Raw genomic sequence first — 18163 nt, forward strand, 5'->3', positions numbered from 1 at the left:
TTCCGAAAAAAATACAGCACCACATCTGCTGCATTAGACTCTGAATCACATTTACAGTAGCCTTGATAATAAGCAGTACTGTGCCTGTCTTTTTCTAAACCTGTCCAAAGCTTTGGATACAGTAGACCACAACACCCTGCTTAGTAAACTAAGTTGCCTCGGTTTTTCCGAAAACGCAGCAAAATGATTACAAAATTACCTCTTTTCTCGCACCCAAACTGTATTCACAGATGGTTGGAGGTCAAACAGTGTTAAGATAACAAAAGGGGTTCCACAGGGTTCCATCCTCGGCCCCCTTTTGTTCTCTCTTTATGTCAATGACTTGGGCACTGACCTGGATCATTCCAGGGTAAATCTTTTTGCAAATGACACGATACTGATTACTGCTGGCCGCTCTCCGGATGACGTGATTGTTAAGCTATTTGGTGATTTCAACAAACTACAACATCAGCTAGTTTCTCTTAAACTAGTCCTGAATACCTCCAAAACCAAGGTGCTATGCTTCCCACCAGGACTAAAGCAGGAAGTTATTTTTCCCCAATTACATTCCTTAAATAATGAACAAATAGAGCAAGTCAAGATCTATAAGTATCTTGGGGTCATCTTGGATTCAAAACTGAATTTTGAAGATCACATTCATTATATTGGTAAAAAGACAAAAATAAAAATTGGTGTTCTGTATCAACACAAGCACTGCTTTCCCCCAATGTTCCGTTTGGAATTGATAAAAGCTACCATACTGCCTCTACTTGACTACTGTGACATCGTGTATTAATCAGCCCCTATTACTGTACTGAAGCTTTATTCCATCTATCACTCGGCCTTAAGATGTACATTGAACTGCCCATATAGAACTCACCACTGTGATCTCTACATTGGGTCAAACTTAACATCTCTAAATGTTCGACGGCTTGTGCACCAGATCTTATTTATTCACGATGTACTTACAAAAAAATCCGCAGACGACCTGCTGGATCTCCTCTCTGTTTCAAAGAACAAATTTGACCTCAGGTCTTCGCTCATTTACCAGCTTCACATTCCCTATTGCCGTACAAAACCTGGAGGAAGGGCCTTTGCTATTAATGCCCACAGGGTCTGGAATGCTATTGCCAATAAACTGCAACTTGAATCGCTACCAATGAGATCTCTCAAAACTGCTCTAGAGGAGTTGTACACGCCTAGCTGCCACTGCTATTCATTGATGTAAAATAAAAAAAATGTTTCGCTCCGGATGACGCTGCAAAGTATTATCTGTATTTTGATTTAGCGTGCTGATCTTAAAGGTGCATTGAAAAATTTGATACTCCGACTGATGCTTGTTGTTGTGGAGTAACTCATGCAGCCAGCTATGGCTCTAGGATTTGGTGTTACATGTTATTTATGTAGTTTATTGTAAAAATTCGGTCACAGTCCCTACAGTGAGGGAAAAAAAAATATTTGATCCCCTGCTGATGTTGTACGTTTGCCCACTGACAAAGCAATGATCAGTCTATAATTTTAATGTTAGGTTTATTTGAACAGTGAGAGACAGAATAACAACAAAATCCAGAAAAACGCATGTCAAAAATTTTATGAATTGATTTGCATTTTAATGAGGGAAATAAGCATTTGACCCCGCTGCAAAACATGACTTAGTACTTGGTAGCAAAACCCTTGTTGGCAATCACAGATGTCAGACGTTTCTTGTAGTTGGCCACCAGGTTTGCACACATCTCAGGAGGGATTTTGTCCAACTCCTCTTTGCAGATCTTCTCCAAGTCATTAAGGTTTCGAGGCTGACGTTAGGCAACTCGAACCTTCAGCTTCCTCCACAGATTTTCTATGGGATTAAGGTCTGGAGGACCTTAATGTGCTTCTTCTTGAGCCACTCCTTTGTTGCCTTGGCCGTGTGTTTTAGGTCATTGTCATGCTGGAATACCCATCCACGACCCATTTTCAATGCCCTGGCTGAGGGAAGGAGGTTCTCACCCAAGATTTGACGGTACAGGGCCCCGTCCATCGTCCCTTTGATGCTGTGAAGTTGTCCTGTCCCCTTAGCAGAAAAACACCCCCAAAGCATGTTTCCACCTCCATGTTTGACGGTGGGGATGGTGTTCTTGGGGTCATAGGCAGCATTCCTCCTCCTCCAAACACGGCGAGTTGAGTTGATGCCAAAGAGCTCCATTTTGGTCTCATCTGACCACAACACTTCCACCCAGTTGTCCTCTGAATCATTCAGATGTTCATTGGCAAACTTCAGACGGGCATGTATATGTGCTTTCTTGAGCAGGGGGACCTTGCGGGCGCTGCAGGATTTCAGTCCTTCACGGCGTAGTGTGTTACCAATTGTTTTCATGGTGACTATGGTCCAGCTGCCTTGAGATCATTGACAAGATCCTCCTGTGTAGTTCTGGGCTGATTGCTCACCGTTCTCATGATCATTGCAACTCCACGAGGTGAGATCTTGCATGGAGCCCCAGGTCGAGGGAGATTGAGTTATTTTGTGTTTCTTCCATTTGCGAATAATCGTACCAACTGTTGTCACCTTCTCACCAAGCTGCTTGGCAATGGTCTTGTAGCCCATTCCAGCCTTGTGTAGGTCTACAATCTTGTCCCTGACATCCTTGGAGAGCTCTTTGGTCTTAGCCATGATGGAGAGTTTGGAATCTGATTGATTGCTTGTGGACAGGTGTCTTTTATACAGGTAACAAGCTGAGATTAGGAGCACTCCCTTTAAGAGTGTGCTCCTAATCTCAGCTCGTTACCTGTATAAAAGACACCTGGGAGCCAGAAATCTTTCTGATTGAGAGGGGGTCAAATACTTATTTCCCTCATTAAAATGCAAATCAATTTATAAATTTTTTGACATGTGTTTTTCTGTATTTTGTTGTTATTCTGTCTCTCACTGTTCAAATAAACCTACCATTAAAATTATAGACTGATCATTTCTTTGTCAGTGGGCAAACGTACAAAATCAGCAGGGGATCAAATACTTTTTTTCCCTCACTGTATGATCACTGTTACGTTGCAATTATGGCTTTATTTTTTGATTTCGAAAAGTTTTTTGGTTTGGACATGTTTGTTTTGTTGTAGTACGGAGTTAGACTGATGGCCTTAATCTAAGTTTTCTTGTGGTTGTTGTTGTTTGACTTGCATCCCACTGGGATTTTTTGCATACAGCATTGGTGTACGGTGCTTTTTTCAGGAATATTTTGCTGTTTTTTCATGGATTTTCTGTTTGCAGTCACATAGTCACTTTAAGATGTTTTCTTGTTGGTGTTTTTTTTGTTAGCTCTGGTTGCACCCAATTCAAGAGCTGAATGGCTCACAGGGCTATACCAAAATAAATAAACTGAAACTAAGACCAGGCGAGGTGGCCGCCTGTGACCAAATCGCCAGTACCGTATTTATTTTGTCCGATCGCAACGCTCGGAAGCAGAGCATCTTCTTTGTATCTTCTCAACACATGGACATACCATCGAAGTCCTAATGCTATTACCTTTCCAAGGATATGAGTAACCCCTGCTTAGGAACGACCTTCATTCTGCCTCCTTTCACTTGCAATAATAATCCCTTATTTGGGTTATTCTGAAGGGCCAACATTTATAATAGGCTCGAGTTAATGTGGCCATTTTAATCTTCACTGGGGGTATCGTACTTCAAACGTAGTGCTTTCTCCGTTGGCACGGCATATTTAATTTTTCAGTGGCGCATTAAGTATTTACTTGAATGCTTCACAAACCCAAAGCACTTGCACACACACAGACAGCAACTATAATTACAGCAAACAAAAATGTTGGGTGTTTTTTTTTTTAGGAATAAGTGCATTTAATATTAACCCTGGAGGATCAAATACAAATGCAACCGGAATTTCAACAAAAAAAAAAACGCCGCTCCAGACTAATGCGGCAGCAACGCAGCGCAAATTTACAAAAATAATAATCCACAGGGGCCGAGGTGTTTTTACAAACGCTCTGAGCATTTAATCCTTTGAGAAACTGTCACGGCAACACTCAGCTCCCCACTCAGCTGTGAAAAATTAAAAAGGGAGCATGATGCCGGCGCTGATGACTCCACGTCTCGTCAGTGAGATCGGAACGTCCACAATGGGATGCCTTTTTGAAATCTTCCAGCCTCGTCCGGGCGAACACGGCTTCACTCCGATTCGCTGTTGCTGTCCGAATCTTCTCTTTTCACCTGCTGGAAACAGTTCACAACAACTATGTCAATATTTATGTAATGCTTAAATGCAACAACATCTCATTAGTGAGGGACAAAGTCAGGGAAGATGCATGAATGGGAAGTGGAGTAGGGTCAAGTAGGGGACACACGGGAAAGGGGAGAGACGGGAACACTGAGGCAAGGCCCAGGGCGGGCCATGTTTTAAAGGTAATTGAAGAAACATATTTTTAATCCCCCGATGGATGACAGCCTCCCCATGCCGTGTAAGCCATGGAGGTTGTTTGACCTTGCTTCCCCACCCCCGGTCGGTGTGGCTTTGTGAAATCAGGCTGCGGGGAGGCCTGTACACTGGTTCTGATATTACGCACAAACCGATGGTAACCGTGAGTGAAAAATTAATTCAGGTCGCCGAGTTCGGAGCACAGCGACCTAACCACAGCGTCACCACCCCCTCACATGTTTTACAATGATTTAAGTTATTTTCTTGGGCATGCGATGCATGGGCAATTTTGAAGATGGACAAACGGACAGATGCATACATCAAGTGAGGGAGCCATTATCTTATTTTTGCAGGCTGCTGGATTTTTGCCGATTCAGCATCTACGTGTATAGTTTATAGGTTAAAGAAATGCTGCGCCTACCAGGAAACGGTGATTAAGAGTTACGACTGGCCGTGAAACGCTAAAGCAGGGCGATATTCAGCATAATGGCCAGTTTATAACAAGCACACGCATATACGTTACCGTTAAAGTCCACCACGCCAGCTGAGTTACCGCATTATATTGTTTTAAATGCACCCTATCAATAATTACTCTTAAAAAAATATATCGATTCACTGCTGTATAAAGGCCTCCCCCACACTGTGTCTACATAGGCTGTGCAGCACGTGTTTGTCTTTGTGTGCGCATGGGGCGGGGAGGGGAGGGGAGGCGCACTGCGCCACGAAGCCTGAGCAGCCCCGCCCCCCCCCCCCCATTTCCATTCCTGCTCACTGTCAACATCGGTGACGAATATCTGAACTGGTGCTGGACCTCCCGTAGGGATAGTCAGCCTAAAACGGGTAACCTAATGCGGTAATTAAACGTCCCCACTGGGGAGACAATGGCAGCTGGGTTCGGCGTTGGCCACGCCACCCCAGGCCTTAACTGGTGCTAAAAAACTGGACTTTCCCCAACAGCGAGTTGTAAGCTCCACGGAGGATCGTCGTCTGTCTGCGCGTGTGCGCGGGTGCGAGACGTGCGCTGTGGACGGCGCGCGCGAGGCTGCTCGTGAAGTCGTGCTTGTCCAGCGTGCCGAGCCAGCGCCGCATGCTGCCCTCCTCGCGCTCCGCCGCCTCGATCCCCGCGTACACGTGCCGCTCGGCGAACTCGGCCAGCGCCGGCGCCAGCTCGGGCCACGCGAGCGCCGCGTGCACGCCGTCGCCCGCGTAGCGCGAATCGTAGCGGTCGTAGTGCACGCGCTCGAGCACCAGCCCGAGCCCCGGCGCTTTCGGTACGTCCAGCTTGTCGTTGCCGAAGGCGTCCTGCATGCGCTGGTCGCCGGCGTGGCCCCGCGCCACCGCCACCACCAGCCCCACCATCTTGCGGATCTGGTGCAGCATGAAGCTCTGGCCTGAGACGGTGGTGGCATTGACAAAGGGGGAAGACGATCGTTCAAATATTTGATGTTAGTTGGCTGGGTTGCTTCGGTACCTGAGACGGTGTTACACTCCCATTTGTCTTCCTACAGGTGAAATAAAATACAATTTGCAGATCGCCGCAGGGCACTTTAGAATAAAAACTGAAAAAGTAGCATGCTCGAACAAATCTTTTAAAAATGTATTTTAAAAGTAGATTTGATTGTGCCACCAGCATTCTTGATATTACTTGGAGTTCCAGAAGCAGGGAACATAAGATTCAAGGCCAATTCCTCTCCTAATGTTCGATGAAAATGTATGCACATGCGCAGCCCATTTTTTGTCAATCCACTGCTGAATGAGGGGTTCCCCACATCGTGTGGGTCACGGGGATTTTTTTCCCATAATTCACCACTCATCATGACAGATTGAAGGTGGGGAGGAAAGACCCAGAAGCACAGCAAGGAATAGCTTTTGCTCGTCTGCCCTCTGCTGCCCAGAACACGGCAAAGCTCCACGGCCACCTTAAACGCATGCTCTATGCATTGTGGTCACTCATTCACGCAATGAGGCAAGCTCAACCCAAGCTTATGTTTGAGATATCACGAGGTCAGGCATATTTCCGGGTGATTAGTTCAAAGGCCTATGTAGATCAGCACTCGGATAATTAAAACCGCGCAATCTGTCGCGGTGAGTAACGCTACGTAAACATGGAAAATCACGCTGCAGGTGTCCTCAAGAGCATTTAGTGCCGTTCCCTGACAGCCACGGAAGATCCCTCCCTCGGCTTTCTGGGCAGCTGGAGAAGCATGACAGCAAAACAGAGTGAAGCAGCGGAGGCTGCGTGGCAGAGAGGGTGGCGTGGACCTCTGATTCGGATGAGCGCAAACTCGATCCCCTGTTGCAGCGACGGCGGCTGGCAGTACGCCTCTGTCACGTAGCGCCGTGCGCTCGCCTCCTGTGCGCCCTTGCCCGACGTGAAGTTGTGGAAGTTGTGAGTTCCCACGTAGCGCCGCAGGAGCGCGTTCACGTGCGACAGCGTCTCCTCCGGCAGCCGGAAGCTCTCCTCCCACGCCGTGTCCCGCTAGCGCACGAGGCGGACGTCACGTGACAGGAAGAAGATGAAGATAACCCACGTAGCCTACACAGACTGCCGGAGCAAGTGCCGTTGGCAAGCTGCTGTGTTAAGGCCAGCCACCCAGCTCTCCTCGTCTCCTCAATGCGAATGTTAACACACCGCACGCCGGGTTCTCGTTTAAGGCCGAGTCAACTTTGGGAAGGTCAAGGAACGGTTTTGTAAGTATGTTGAAGTTCTTTCGCACCGCACGTACGAAGGCGCAGATGTTAGCCATGGCCGGGGAATTAAATCAGGTTCGCAGCACAATGCACAAAGCACTGTGCCACCACTCCACCCCGATCAATATCTAAACCTATTTGCAGTGATTTTAGCAAGATTAGTGGATATTTTGTTTTTTGCTCTGGTTAACTTGCACATTCCCACCTTGCAACGTCCCATAACTGCAACCACTGCCACCACTGCTGACGACGGCCTTTGGCTGTGATCTTCCTTGTAAAAGATCTGCTTAGCTCAATGGGCCTCAACAGGACAAATAACGTCCAATTCTGAGAGCGAGTTAAACAAAACATTACTTTGGAATTTTGGAAATACGCCAATCGCACGGACGACGATGACGACGAACGTCTGCCCTGAATTTGATCGCGGGAGCAGCTGAGACCCCGCGTGCGTTGATGACGGCAGCCTCCGGATGCACGCGGCCAGGAAGTCTCTCACCTCCCCCTCCCCGTCCCACTCGCCCTGCCCCTTGGGCCCAAACGTGAAGCTGGGCAGGAGGTAGATGTAGGTGCGTGCATCGCAAAGCTGCTTCGAGTTGAATCCGTTCGTAACCCTCTGCATGCCTGATCCAGTGACAGCAGGACGAGAGCAAACAACGCACCAATTACCAACAACGCGACTGTATGAACAGATATGAAATTAAACATTGGTTAAAAAGCCATTCGATGAGAGTAAAATCTCTCGAAAATCTGGGATAATCGTGGGGGGAGGAGGCATGTACCAGATAAAACAAAAACACAGAAAATGGACTTGGGCAGGACAATCGCTAGAAGGGATGATGACCTGTGGGTGAGACGAAGTTCCGAGCAGCAGCCACAAGAAGAAAAGCGCACAAGAGGCTGTGCCGCAGGAATGGAGCCACGAGGTCGGCTCGTGCGGAGGTGCTGGGGGATTGTTGCACTGCGGTATCGTGAAGGACAGTGGCGACGTTTGGCCATGGAACGACGAGAGGCAACGATGAGGGGTCGGTGAAGGTAAAGTTTGTCCTCACCCATGATGCGGATCTGCTGGGGCAAGTGGGCGTTGATCTTGTTCACAACATCGTCGATGAGCCACATTTTCAGGGACACCACCTGCCCAATGGCTGAAACACCCTAGCAGACGCGTACACAACAAGAGACCCCATTAGCACAACAACTATATATAGATAGCAAGTCATAATAATGATATACAAACCTTTGTAAATCCAATGGTGGATAGCATCCCCACATTGTTTTGGTCATGGGGCCTGTTTGACCATACTTCACAGTGGACAGTGGGCGAAGGGTAAGGGTCCAGGACTGGTTCATAAAAGCACTCGCCGATGATATTAGCCACGGCCGTGAATTTAACGTGGATCGCCAGGTTCGTAGGGCAGCGCGCTTACCACCGAGGGGGTCTCTCTCGCACGACAAAAACAACCTGGTCATCCGTGCAAATGAGACTATGTATGTATGTACGTTCAACTGCTTTCGCACCGTATGTAGCCAACCGTGCAAATCGGAGGTGCGGAATAATGCACGTGTACGCTCTCGCTGACCTTGTCCGTGCGCGCACAGCGCTGGAAGGACATCTTGCGCATGTCGGCCGCGTGGTTGTCGGGGATGCACCCGGCCCGCACCAGCGCCTCCACCAGCTCGTCCTCGATGGTGCGGTACGCCGCGTTCCCTGCGTTTCGCTGACGGCGACATCCATCCGGAGGGAAACGGTCAAGGAGCAGCCCTGCGATCGCTCGCGCCGCTGCTCGCGGGAGCTCAAGAGAGTCCCCTTTTAGAGGGCATTTCCTTTTGGCTGCTATTCCACGTTGACATATGGGAAAGATGTGGGAGTACCCACAGCCCCACCACACGGGACCTGCAGATCGACGAACTGTGGTGTTGCCCATTTATACTGCTGGGTGGACAGAGGCGGAGCGACTTAGGAAACTTGCCCCACCGTTTCAAGTGCCACGCCGGGAGATCAAACCAACGACCGGTGCGGCATCTGATGGGGAAAATCGGAGGAAAATATAAACATCTACCCCGGTGATGAATCAAAAACCTAGTGGGCATATGGACGGATGCAGTTGCACACCCAGGTAAACGTTATGTAGGGAGGCCAATTAAAAGTGACTCATATCTGTAAAGAAATGTATTGCGTGGTATAATGCGAGCTAGAGCTATGGAATGTGCTCGTGTGCACGCGCTAGGTGGAATTATTACATCGCAGGATCGCGAGGGCTGGCGGCGGCTTGAGCAGGCCTTCGTCCAGCAGCGCATTGATCATGGCTGATGATGTTGAATATTAAATGCATCTCAAATGAAATACACATCGAGAATGATTTTATTATTTGCACTTTCACACTCATTAGCAAATCAAAAGAATGGTTTCTGACATCGTGCCAACAGCTGTACGAGACGTCAGGGGGGACGCAGGCAACCCCGTTCTCCCCTCTGGGAGGCACCCCAAGATTGATGACCCCGCGGTAAACGTTCGGGGGACCCGGCAAAGGTTTGGACCCCGCGGTAATATAAATTTGACCCCCATTACGAGAAGGGGGGCAAGCTCTCAGGCAGGGGTCGATGGGAAACAGCCTCCACCACAACCCCGTTGTGGGGCTCAAGAGCAGTTACAGGGTTAGTTACCACGGGAGATTTGTTTCTGAAATTGTTGCAACATATTTTGGTCTCCCTCTCACTGCCTCGGTGAAGTTGCGCTGGGTCCTACCCAAGCGGCCTCCCAACTCGCTCAGCTCCTTGGGCGATCATCATCAGCATCACACGTGGACATGGGAATCATCATGAGTTGCTGCTACACAGGGAGCAAAGTGCCTGTGGTCATTGCCTCACATCCCCTCTCAGAATCAAGAGTCTTTAGACTGCTGTAGGTGGAATCCGATGAGCAATAAGGCTCTTGTTCGCAGATGTCCCGTAGGGGCGGGTCAGCAAGTTGCAACAGCAAACAATACAACAACAAACAGGAATATATAACAGAGGAAAAGTTAAGCGTGCCGCTAAATATAAATATTTTAAATGCTTCCCCTTAATTGATTTACATCGCAAGCCGAGAGAAAAAAATCCAGGCGCGTGCAATGTAAGGAATGTCTCAGCATCGGTTGCCGATTGCATAACATACACACGAGGTTGTTTTGTGTTAGATCGCTTAAATATACCAATGTTGTGTTGTTAAACCCGCCACCACCCGACACAACCAACTCGTAAGGTTTGTCACGCGAACAGAACGTGCCAGCACGCCGATGTGTTGTGCTAGTGACGAATTGTCACGTTCTGTTTGCGTGACAAACCTGACTAGCTGGCTGTGTCGGGTGGTGGCGGGTTTAACGACGCAACATTTATACATTTACGCGATCTAACCTAACCAAAAAAACCTAGATTATGGATATTGGTCGCGAAAGCCTAATGCGTGTTAAACTACTTAACATACCTCAATAGCGATGCACTATATAAACAGATGATAAAAACACAGTCCTGTTGTGTATGTAAATATATACACACACCAATCGCCCGCCGATCCTCGGGCATTGGCGGCACGCTCCTGGACGAGCCCCGCGGTTTGTTTAACCAAACTGCAGCGAGGGCCAGGGGGAGGGTTAACAACAACGACGAGTAGAGTACCCACGAGGTTTAATAACAACAACAAAGTATCCATGAGGCCCACACCTGCATGCCGTGGTAGCCCTTGCCCGAGTAGGCCACGAGCAGCGCCACCTTCTTCTTGGGGAACTTCTTCCTCGCCTCGCCGGGGCCCCGCGGCTCCCCCAAGGGGTCGCCCCCCTCGCCTCCCTCGGGGGCCTCGAGCCGGGCCCTCTTGGCTAGCTGCTCCGCGGGCTCCGGGCCCCGCTTCGCCACAGACGATCCCTCGGAGTCCACCGGATCCCCTTTCTTCTTCTGCTGCTCCTGCTGCTGCTGCACACCCTGGCTACTGTCGCCGTTCTCCGCGGGGCCCGGCGCCGCCTCCCCGTTAGCTTCGGGGCCCCTTCCACTCTGTTCCTCCTGCAGGAGGAGGGAGACCGGGGCCCTGCCGTGCCCCTTGGCGTGAAGACCCCGCGAGACCCCCTTTTCCTGGGGGCCCTGGCTGTCCCGTTTCCCCTCGGGGCCGCGTGCTTCCCCGTTCTTCTCCATAGCGACCGCGCCACAGTCAGGAGCGGGATGCGGGGTGGAGGTGTGGGGAGGAGGAGGAGAAGGGGCGAGAGTTGCGGAGCCCGGCGTGGCCATGCGGACCGCCGCGTGTCCTCGTAGCAACAACGGCGGCGGCGGTGGACGAAGGAACGCGCCGAGGTGCAGACACCAGCGCAGTGACACCAGCGCCTGCCGCATCCAGGGCGCAGCCAAGCCGCATGAGTCACGGGTGGGACGAGGCGAGGCTGCGGGGGTGGTGGCGGTGCTCTGGACTAGGGATTCAACTCCTCATTTCTCCTCCACGTCGTCTCCTTCACCGGGGCTCTGCTCCAGCCGCCGCCGCTGTCCCCGCCGGCGTGGACGGGAAGGCCGCCTTGGCGGCGTGCGAGGCAATCGGGCGGCCACGTTGGGTAAGGGTACCGAGAGCCGCGTGTGCAAGCACAAGCAACAACAACACTCAACGCGCTCGTCAATCACACTGCCTTACTAGGGGAGGGGGATGTATAAACGACGTTTCGGGCAAGGGTCCTTCGAAGCACGGGCGATACGGGGGGAGACGTTTCGATGACGTGACCCCGGGGAGGGGCCGCGTCCCCGGGGAGGGGCCGCGTCGACTGCGAGTGCGTGGAGGTGGCGCCCCCTGAGTAAGATGGCGGCGCGCGCCCACGTGGGCCTCGCCGCGTTGAACCGGCGAGGCCCACGTGGGCGGCACGTGGCGCGCGGTGGGGGAGGGGGGTCGATCCCTGCAACCACCGTGATTGAACTTGCAAGGGTTCATTCTGTGATACTTTAATTACAATTATAATTAATGGCAATAATAATATCATCACGATCCACGGGCAAGTAGCCCGTAGATGTCCACTGCACATCTTGTCATTTCTTTCCACCTTCCTCTTGTCTGGTGCCAAGATGCTCCATGCCAGTAGTGCCACATCCCTCTGGTAATAATGTACAAAGGAATTTAATCTGGCAGGAGGGTACAAACGCGTGGTGGGCTTTAGCCGCCTTTATCCATGACTTCTTGAGCTCGATTATGATATTTGTCTCAGTCCACGGCTGGATAAAGGCATCCCTTCCCGCTATCCACCATGAGGGTTGTTGTGTGTTGAAGGTGGTTGCTCAGATATTCTCCATTGTTAGTCGTGGACGGCAATTTAATTCAGCGGCTGTCTGGGCTCATAGTGGAGTGTGCTCACGTACCCAGATAATATAGTTACGTATACAGCAATGTGAACATTAGGTACGATGGATATACCGCGTTTCAAGATGCCGTGTTTTAGAGATAAAATACTGGAATGGACTACGTAAAATACAAAAGTTTTCGACTTAGTTTGCAATCTAATGTAAACATAGCGAAACATTTACAATATGCAACTGGCCACTGGGTCCAAACATAAATCAAGATGTCACTGTGATGAATTGTCTGTAATGTGCACACCGACGCCTCATCTTTCATATCCAGCTACACTTAAAAAAAGCCGGAAGATAAAATAGAGTTCACCTTTTTTATATAAAAGAAAAGGGTTACGTTACAGCAACAAAATACGTGAGAGAGTGCAGGGGGGTTGAATGTGTTGACGTTTATTTTACAAAGATGCGTCGCGGTTCACTCAGCACCAGGCCTCCCTCCTTGCATGCTTTCTTGAAGCTCTGCACCTGCAACGGCACACAGTTCGACCTCGGTCTTTCTTCCACAATTACGCACACACCACGACCAGACACTGCACAATCGTGCCAGTGTTAAGAAGAATAGTGATGTAATGAATCAAATATAACAAGCAAAATACAAACGTGAAATAAAAAAATAACATGGCACGTTTAAATAGGGCAGCATGTGTTTTAATGTATACGTTTCTATTTGAAAGCAAATTGTGGTCGCCCAAGTGCTATTATAGGCTGCTGTGGGGCTACACGGTAGGTAGCAGAAAGCAAAATCTATTGTTGTACTGTATCATGCTGTGATCCACCGCCTTCACCAACCTGCAGTGACCAGTTGACAGCAAGGAATGCAGGCAAAGGAAGGGCATCTGAGACTATGGGGGCAGCAGAGAAGAAGCGAGAGACACGCACGCACGTACCGCCGCGCTCTTGTAGGACCAGGGAATGTGGCGGAACACGGCGTAGCTGATCCCGCTCTCCAGGCAGCGCTGCGCCAGGACGCGGCCCACGTTCTCGGCGGCCGCCACGTCGCTGGTGCTGTGGAGGTGGCGCTTGATGGCCCACTCGTGGGTGCTGGCAGAGACGACCACGTGGCGGCTACAGTGCTCCACCCAGGCCGACACGTGTTGCTGCGTGCGATCCAGACACAGCCTGCAGGGGCGGGCCGTGAGCGGTGCGCCGTTTATTTTTCTGCCGGTTTATATTTCATGTCTAAAGCGGCAACCATGGCCACTCTCTGTCCCCGCGTGCCCCTGGCGAGTTTGTCTGCCTCTGCAGCATGTGAACTGTCTTTGTTTGTTAGCCATGGTGGTGAGTTTCGTTGGTCCATAATGAGCGCAGGGGATGGACCGAGTCTCTCCCAACAAAAAGTGACGAAAATATTTATCAGCAAATTCTTGACCATTGCCCATAATCCAATCTGCTTAAACCCACTTTATTTCCTTAATATACAAAACATTATTTGGTGGTACTGAGTTAGCAGCAGTGCTTTAAACACTGCTTTGACATGCAGTGTTATTGACTCTCAAAAACAACCTCAACACATTGCTCAATAACAGTGCCATTTAAGGTAAAAACACTGCCTCTTTCGGCATTGTTATTTGTTGAGAATCTGTTAATTTTCTTAATATAGTCTGACATCATTAGCCTGCTTATTTTCTCTAATCCATGTCATCTAGTCACGGGCTATTCGTGAACTATCATGGGTTTTTTTTCCACAACACTACTCAAACCTTTAATTCCGGTCCACGGGAGTCTCTCACCGGTGCCAGTAGCAACGGTTGGGCCACACGGTGTCCCAGCCTCGGTCCTTGAGTGCGAGTGCCATGCGCTCTAGGTTCCTGGGGTTGCGGTTCACGAAGTTGGTCCGCACCGCCTCGTTCTCTGCCGTGCCGACCTCCTCGTCCTGCTGCTGGGGCTGGGCGAAGGAGGACCCGGAGGACGACCTCGCTCCTCCTTTGCCAGGTAAAGGACAGCGGCAGTTGAATCAGACCAGCGGGACGCACATTCACAAAGACATTTGCTGTGAATAATTTTACAGAGCTTGTGTTGTTGCTCTGGGGACCGGGAGATCAATAATCAGATGTTCGGTCGCCGCATTGACGGCATTCCTCGCGATTTCTCACTTAACAGAGTGGGCCCCGTGAAGGCTGCCATCTGAAATTGTCGTCGTTGCTCTGCATCTACACCAGCCATACGAAAGAGAAGATGTACAGAGCCGTGTCAAACGGTGAAGGCCTGCCCACGCTGTGAAAGCCATGGGGGTTATATGACCATACTTCACCACGGTGGTCAGAGTGGATTGGTGAAGCTGGGAAGCACAGACGTTGAGAGCAATGAAGTACAGTACAGCACACACATGGATTTTGCTGCACTGCCCTCTGCTGGACACCAGAAGTGTAGTCCCACCGCCGCGTTTCACACCCTGTCATACATCGTGGCCGCCCATCCACCCAATCACCTCTGTAAGCCACCACTGTGGAGGAAGCAGCGAGGGTCGGTGGATCACCGCAAAAATGTTGCGAAATTCCCTTACCGTGGGCGTCAAGGCGGTTGCTATAACCTGGCTCGTCATGAGATTGAAGTACAGCAAGTGGTGGACTAAAATAAAATACATCACTTGAGAAAGGTTAGCGACTCGATCAGTTGAACCTTCTTGTCTCGCAGTCTGTTAAAAGCTCTAACAGACGTGTGAAAACCCTCCCCCGTAGAGGCGGTTCAAGCTAGATTTGAAGTTTTCGTGACTGCAGGGATCCAAATATAAAATGTATTTTCTACCTACCACGTGACTTTACCAAAAGAACCAAAGAGTATGGATCCCTGCAGTCACCAAAACTTCAAATCTAGATTGAAGTGGACTCATCGCCATGTTTCCATATTTGCGGGGATCGAGTGTTGCCCCCTTGCACGCGTAGGGGTTTTTTCCACCCGGGGGCTCCGGTTTCCTCCTCCCACGTGTATAATAAACACACTCGTCATTAATTGGCTGAAAATGTCTTAAAATAAAAACCTACTTTAGCAGGACCCTCCTGAGAAACAGTCCTACCAGTGAGTTGTGACTTTCCTATTTGTGCAAGTAAATTATCATAGACCCTGTTTTGCGTCCTAGTTTTGACGAGACGAGCGCATTCTTCTTACTGACAGTCAAGCTACCCGCGATTGTTATTTCAAGTTAACTCTGCAGCATTTCCCTTAATGTTGTGCACAATAACACAACATGAAGCGTACAATAACACAACATGAAGCGTACAACAACAAGTGCCGATTAAACGGCGAAATGAAACGTCGTATTTCACAGTTTGTAACGATACAGGGGGCACTCGTATTCACTTTACAGAGCTGTCAATATCATATCACTCGGGTGATATGTGCATCCCCGGGGTCCTCGTAAACTCCACGGGTAATCCGTGCTGGTCCCAGGGGGTTCCGTAACGCAGGTCTCCAACCCGTGAGTCCCCAGGAATCTTGATTCTCGGGGCCTCCGTGACACCCAATCCCTGTGTGTCCCGAGGTGTCGCCTCGGTGACTAGGAGATGTTGACTACCTCGCCTGGTGTGCAGGAGGTCGTGGGTTCGATCCTGACCCTGATGCCTGCTGCTGTATATTTGGACTTTGCGTGTCTCTCTCCCAGTGGTCGCGTTGATTTTTCCCCGGGTCCTCCGTTTTTCACTCCACATTTAAAATCAACATCACGCGTTTAGAGTATTTGTCTGCCATACATTTACACGCGATAAGCCACTTCGTGGAACTATCTTCTGCGGCCAGGTCACTTGTGAAAAAGTGCTATATAGCTCAGTGGGCTTTACGTGGTAAAATAAACAATATAGTTTAGTCGCCGAGATACCTGTGGCTCCCGTGTGCCCTTGTGGATCCCCTCCCGATCCCCGTGGATCCCCTCGACTCCCCGGTGTCCCCCCGGTACTCGCGAATTTGCGCGCGTTCCGTTGTGCCCCTGTGGGGTCCCCATAGACCCCCCTCTCTCTCTCATTTCCCAATGTTCCCCCGCGTATTCCTGCGAGTACCCTCGCTCCCCGTGGACCCCAGGACCCCAGGACTTGCCTGCCAGGTCCCTCCAAGCCGCCGCGTCCTTCCCTCCGCCGCCCAGAGTCGCCCCGACGCGCCTCGCTAGGCCGCGGCACAGCCCGGCAAAACGCATTTCAAGGATGTCCCGGAGTCCCACGGGGTTCCAGGGGTTGTCACGGGGCACCGGGGTCTCACGGGGCACCGGGGGTCTCACGGAGTCTCCGGGTCCCCTCGGAGTCCCCTCGGAGATTCTCTGGGTCCGGAGGCTCGGGGTCAAACCCAAGGCGCACACCGTGACCTCTCACCCCGGCGGCTACGGCGGCTCCGCGGTGCCTACAAGTTTCGCGTTTTCATCCACAACCATTATTTTTATATTCTTGATTCTTTCGGTAAAGTCACGTAGAAGGGAAAGAATAACTTTTCTTGCTGTGGTTTTCACACCTGATGATGATTGCTTGTGTTGCAGTCGAAACGTCGTGAGAATTTTATTATTTTATTGTTTCCCTTCTACGTTACTTTACAGAAAGAACCAAGAATATGAATCCCTGCGGTCACGAAATCTTTAAATCAAAATGTAACCATTATTTTATTAAATATTCGAAGGCTCTTCATTTTTTCTGGTTTACCGTAATAGCCACGAGGCTCACTAACGTAACTATTCTCTCTTAAACTATTAATTATTGGAAAATATTTTTTTTATATTTATGTTATTTCATGTATGTAATCCTCTTGCTTAATAAACATGACATTGGTTAAGGCATTAAAGCATTGTTTTTTGGCATTAAACACGGATTTACGTTCCTAAGGAGGGCTCACGAATGTGCACGCATCATTGTTACGTGTCTGTGAAACAAACGCCGCTATAGTCCCTACTGCAGGAGAGGCTCCATCGTTTAGGTAAAGGCGCAGCCCCTGAAAGAGCTCGCCCACGGCACTGCTAGCGGAACGAGCCTCCACAGGAGGGATCTTGAGAGGGTGTTTTTGGCCTCCTCTTCCACGCTGCGCAGACGTCTTGAAAAGGGGTGGGGGGGAGTAACTTGCTGACCCGTCCCTGCTGAACGTCTCTGAAAAAGAGCTTCATAGCTCATCGGATTTCTCTCGGATAAATATTCTGATTCTCGAGTACCCCATCGCACCGCTGCACGTCAAGACTCTGGTCTCCTGAACTCATACACGCGGCTGGCTTGGGTAGAGGCGGGTTAATTTAAGTTGCATCATTTGATTCACAACTGCCGTGCCAGGAGATCGAACCCGTGACTTCTGGATTGTAAATCCAGTGTGCAGCATCTCCAACCGAATGTTTATTATCCGGTAATTAATGTAGAATATGTATTCTTCCCAGATCACAATGACACAGCTATCAATGTCGGGGGGGTCATGTGTTTTTGTTTAATCGCTGTCTCTCTGTTGTTGGCATCGCTACATCTTCTCAACTCTGTTTGTGGTCTACTCACGACATCTTGGACACACATTCAATTCTTTTGAGCTGGCGGTCTGGATGATGCATATGCAATACACATTTGCGTATTGCTAATACGATCAGTTTACCCCCGCTGTCGTGATTTGGTAGGTTTGGCATGTGATAGGTGCGTGTGTGAATTGCGACTTAAAAAAGGTGCGGTGACCCAGAATCGGTTCTGATCAGTCATGGCCCGGATAACAACATCGCGATTCTCAAACCACGGCACCACCACCACTCCAATCCCTGAATTAAAATCACCCATCGCAAAAACACTTCCCCAATGCCGAAGCCGG

The 18163-nt window shown here is 49.9% G+C and overlaps 2 protein-coding genes and 1 long non-coding RNA gene across 7 annotated transcripts; 1 reads left to right on the forward strand and 2 right to left on the reverse strand.

The window, feature by feature from the left end:
* Window positions 1–3937: 3937 nt before the first annotated feature.
* On the reverse strand, window positions 3938–11814 carry PUS1 (pseudouridine synthase 1). Of its 4 annotated transcripts, none has more exons than XM_032947468.2 (7): window positions 10769–11814; window positions 8650–8787; window positions 8122–8224; window positions 7569–7693; window positions 6644–6860; window positions 5411–5772; window positions 3938–4176 (listed from the first exon to the last, which is right to left on the reverse strand). In XM_032947468.2, exons 1-7 carry the CDS (start codon window positions 11423–11425, stop codon window positions 4135–4137), a joined length of 1644 nt encoding a protein of 547 aa, XP_032803359.2. In that variant the 5' UTR covers window positions 11426–11814; the 3' UTR covers window positions 3938–4134. The 4 variants fall into 4 exon arrangements, with proteins under 4 accessions (XP_032803359.2, XP_032803358.2, XP_032803357.2 ...); XM_032947467.2 differs by having other exon boundaries at window positions 3938–4179; XM_032947466.2 differs by having other exon boundaries at window positions 5402–5772.
* A 904-nt stretch (window positions 11815–12718) lies between these two features.
* Window positions 12719–16804, reverse strand: MRPL18 (mitochondrial ribosomal protein L18). Of its 2 annotated transcripts, XM_032947483.2 has the most exons (5): window positions 16445–16550; window positions 14512–14568; window positions 14149–14341; window positions 13306–13537; window positions 12719–12883 (listed from the first exon to the last, which is right to left on the reverse strand). In XM_032947483.2, the coding sequence occupies exons 1-5, from the start codon at window positions 16539–16541 to the stop codon at window positions 12809–12811; spliced, it is 654 nt and encodes a 217-aa protein (XP_032803374.1). In that variant the 5' UTR covers window positions 16542–16550; the 3' UTR covers window positions 12719–12808. The 2 variants fall into 2 exon arrangements, with proteins under 2 accessions (XP_032803374.1, XP_032803375.1); XM_032947484.2 differs by lacking the exon at window positions 14512–14568 and having other exon boundaries at window positions 16445–16804.
* Window positions 14223–16521, forward strand: LOC142920574 (uncharacterized). The gene is made up of 2 exons (XR_012938922.1): window positions 14223–14350; window positions 14519–16521. It is a non-coding gene; the product is annotated as an uncharacterized LOC142920574 (long non-coding RNA).
* Window positions 16805–18163: the final 1359 nt, after the last annotated feature.

This window comes from Petromyzon marinus, chromosome 5, assembly GCF_048934315.1.
Source record: "Petromyzon marinus isolate PM22_M1 ecotype Great Lakes invasive population chromosome 5, UKy_Petmar_22M1.pri1.0, whole genome shotgun sequence".
Lineage (NCBI taxonomy): Eukaryota > Metazoa > Chordata > Hyperoartia > Petromyzontiformes > Petromyzontidae > Petromyzon > Petromyzon marinus.

Coding starts and splice junctions, on each gene's coding strand:
- PUS1 (XM_032947464.2), bottom strand. CDS start 11,425: ATGCGGCAGGCGCTGGTGTCACTGCGCTGGTGTCTGCACCTCGGCGCG. Junction 5,773..6,643: donor TGCGCTCATCCGAATCAGAG/GTCCACGCCACC, acceptor CCACCGTCTCAG/GCCAGAGCTTCATGCTGCAC. Junction 4,180..5,401: donor TCGCGCGCGCCGTCCACAGC/GCACGTCTCGCA, acceptor AACTGTTTCCAG/CAGGTGAAAAGAGAAGATTC.
- MRPL18 (XM_032947483.2), bottom strand. CDS start 16,541: ATGCGTTTTGCCGGGCTGTGCCGCGGCCTAGCGAGGCGCGTCGGGGCG. Junction 14,569..16,444: donor GGCTTGGAGGGACCTGGCAG/GCAAGTCCTGGG, acceptor TGGCTGGTGTAG/ATGCAGAGCAACGACGACAA. Junction 13,538..14,148: donor AACCGTTGCTACTGGCACCG/GTGAGAGACTCC, acceptor CCGCCCCTGCAG/GCTGTGTCTGGATCGCACGC.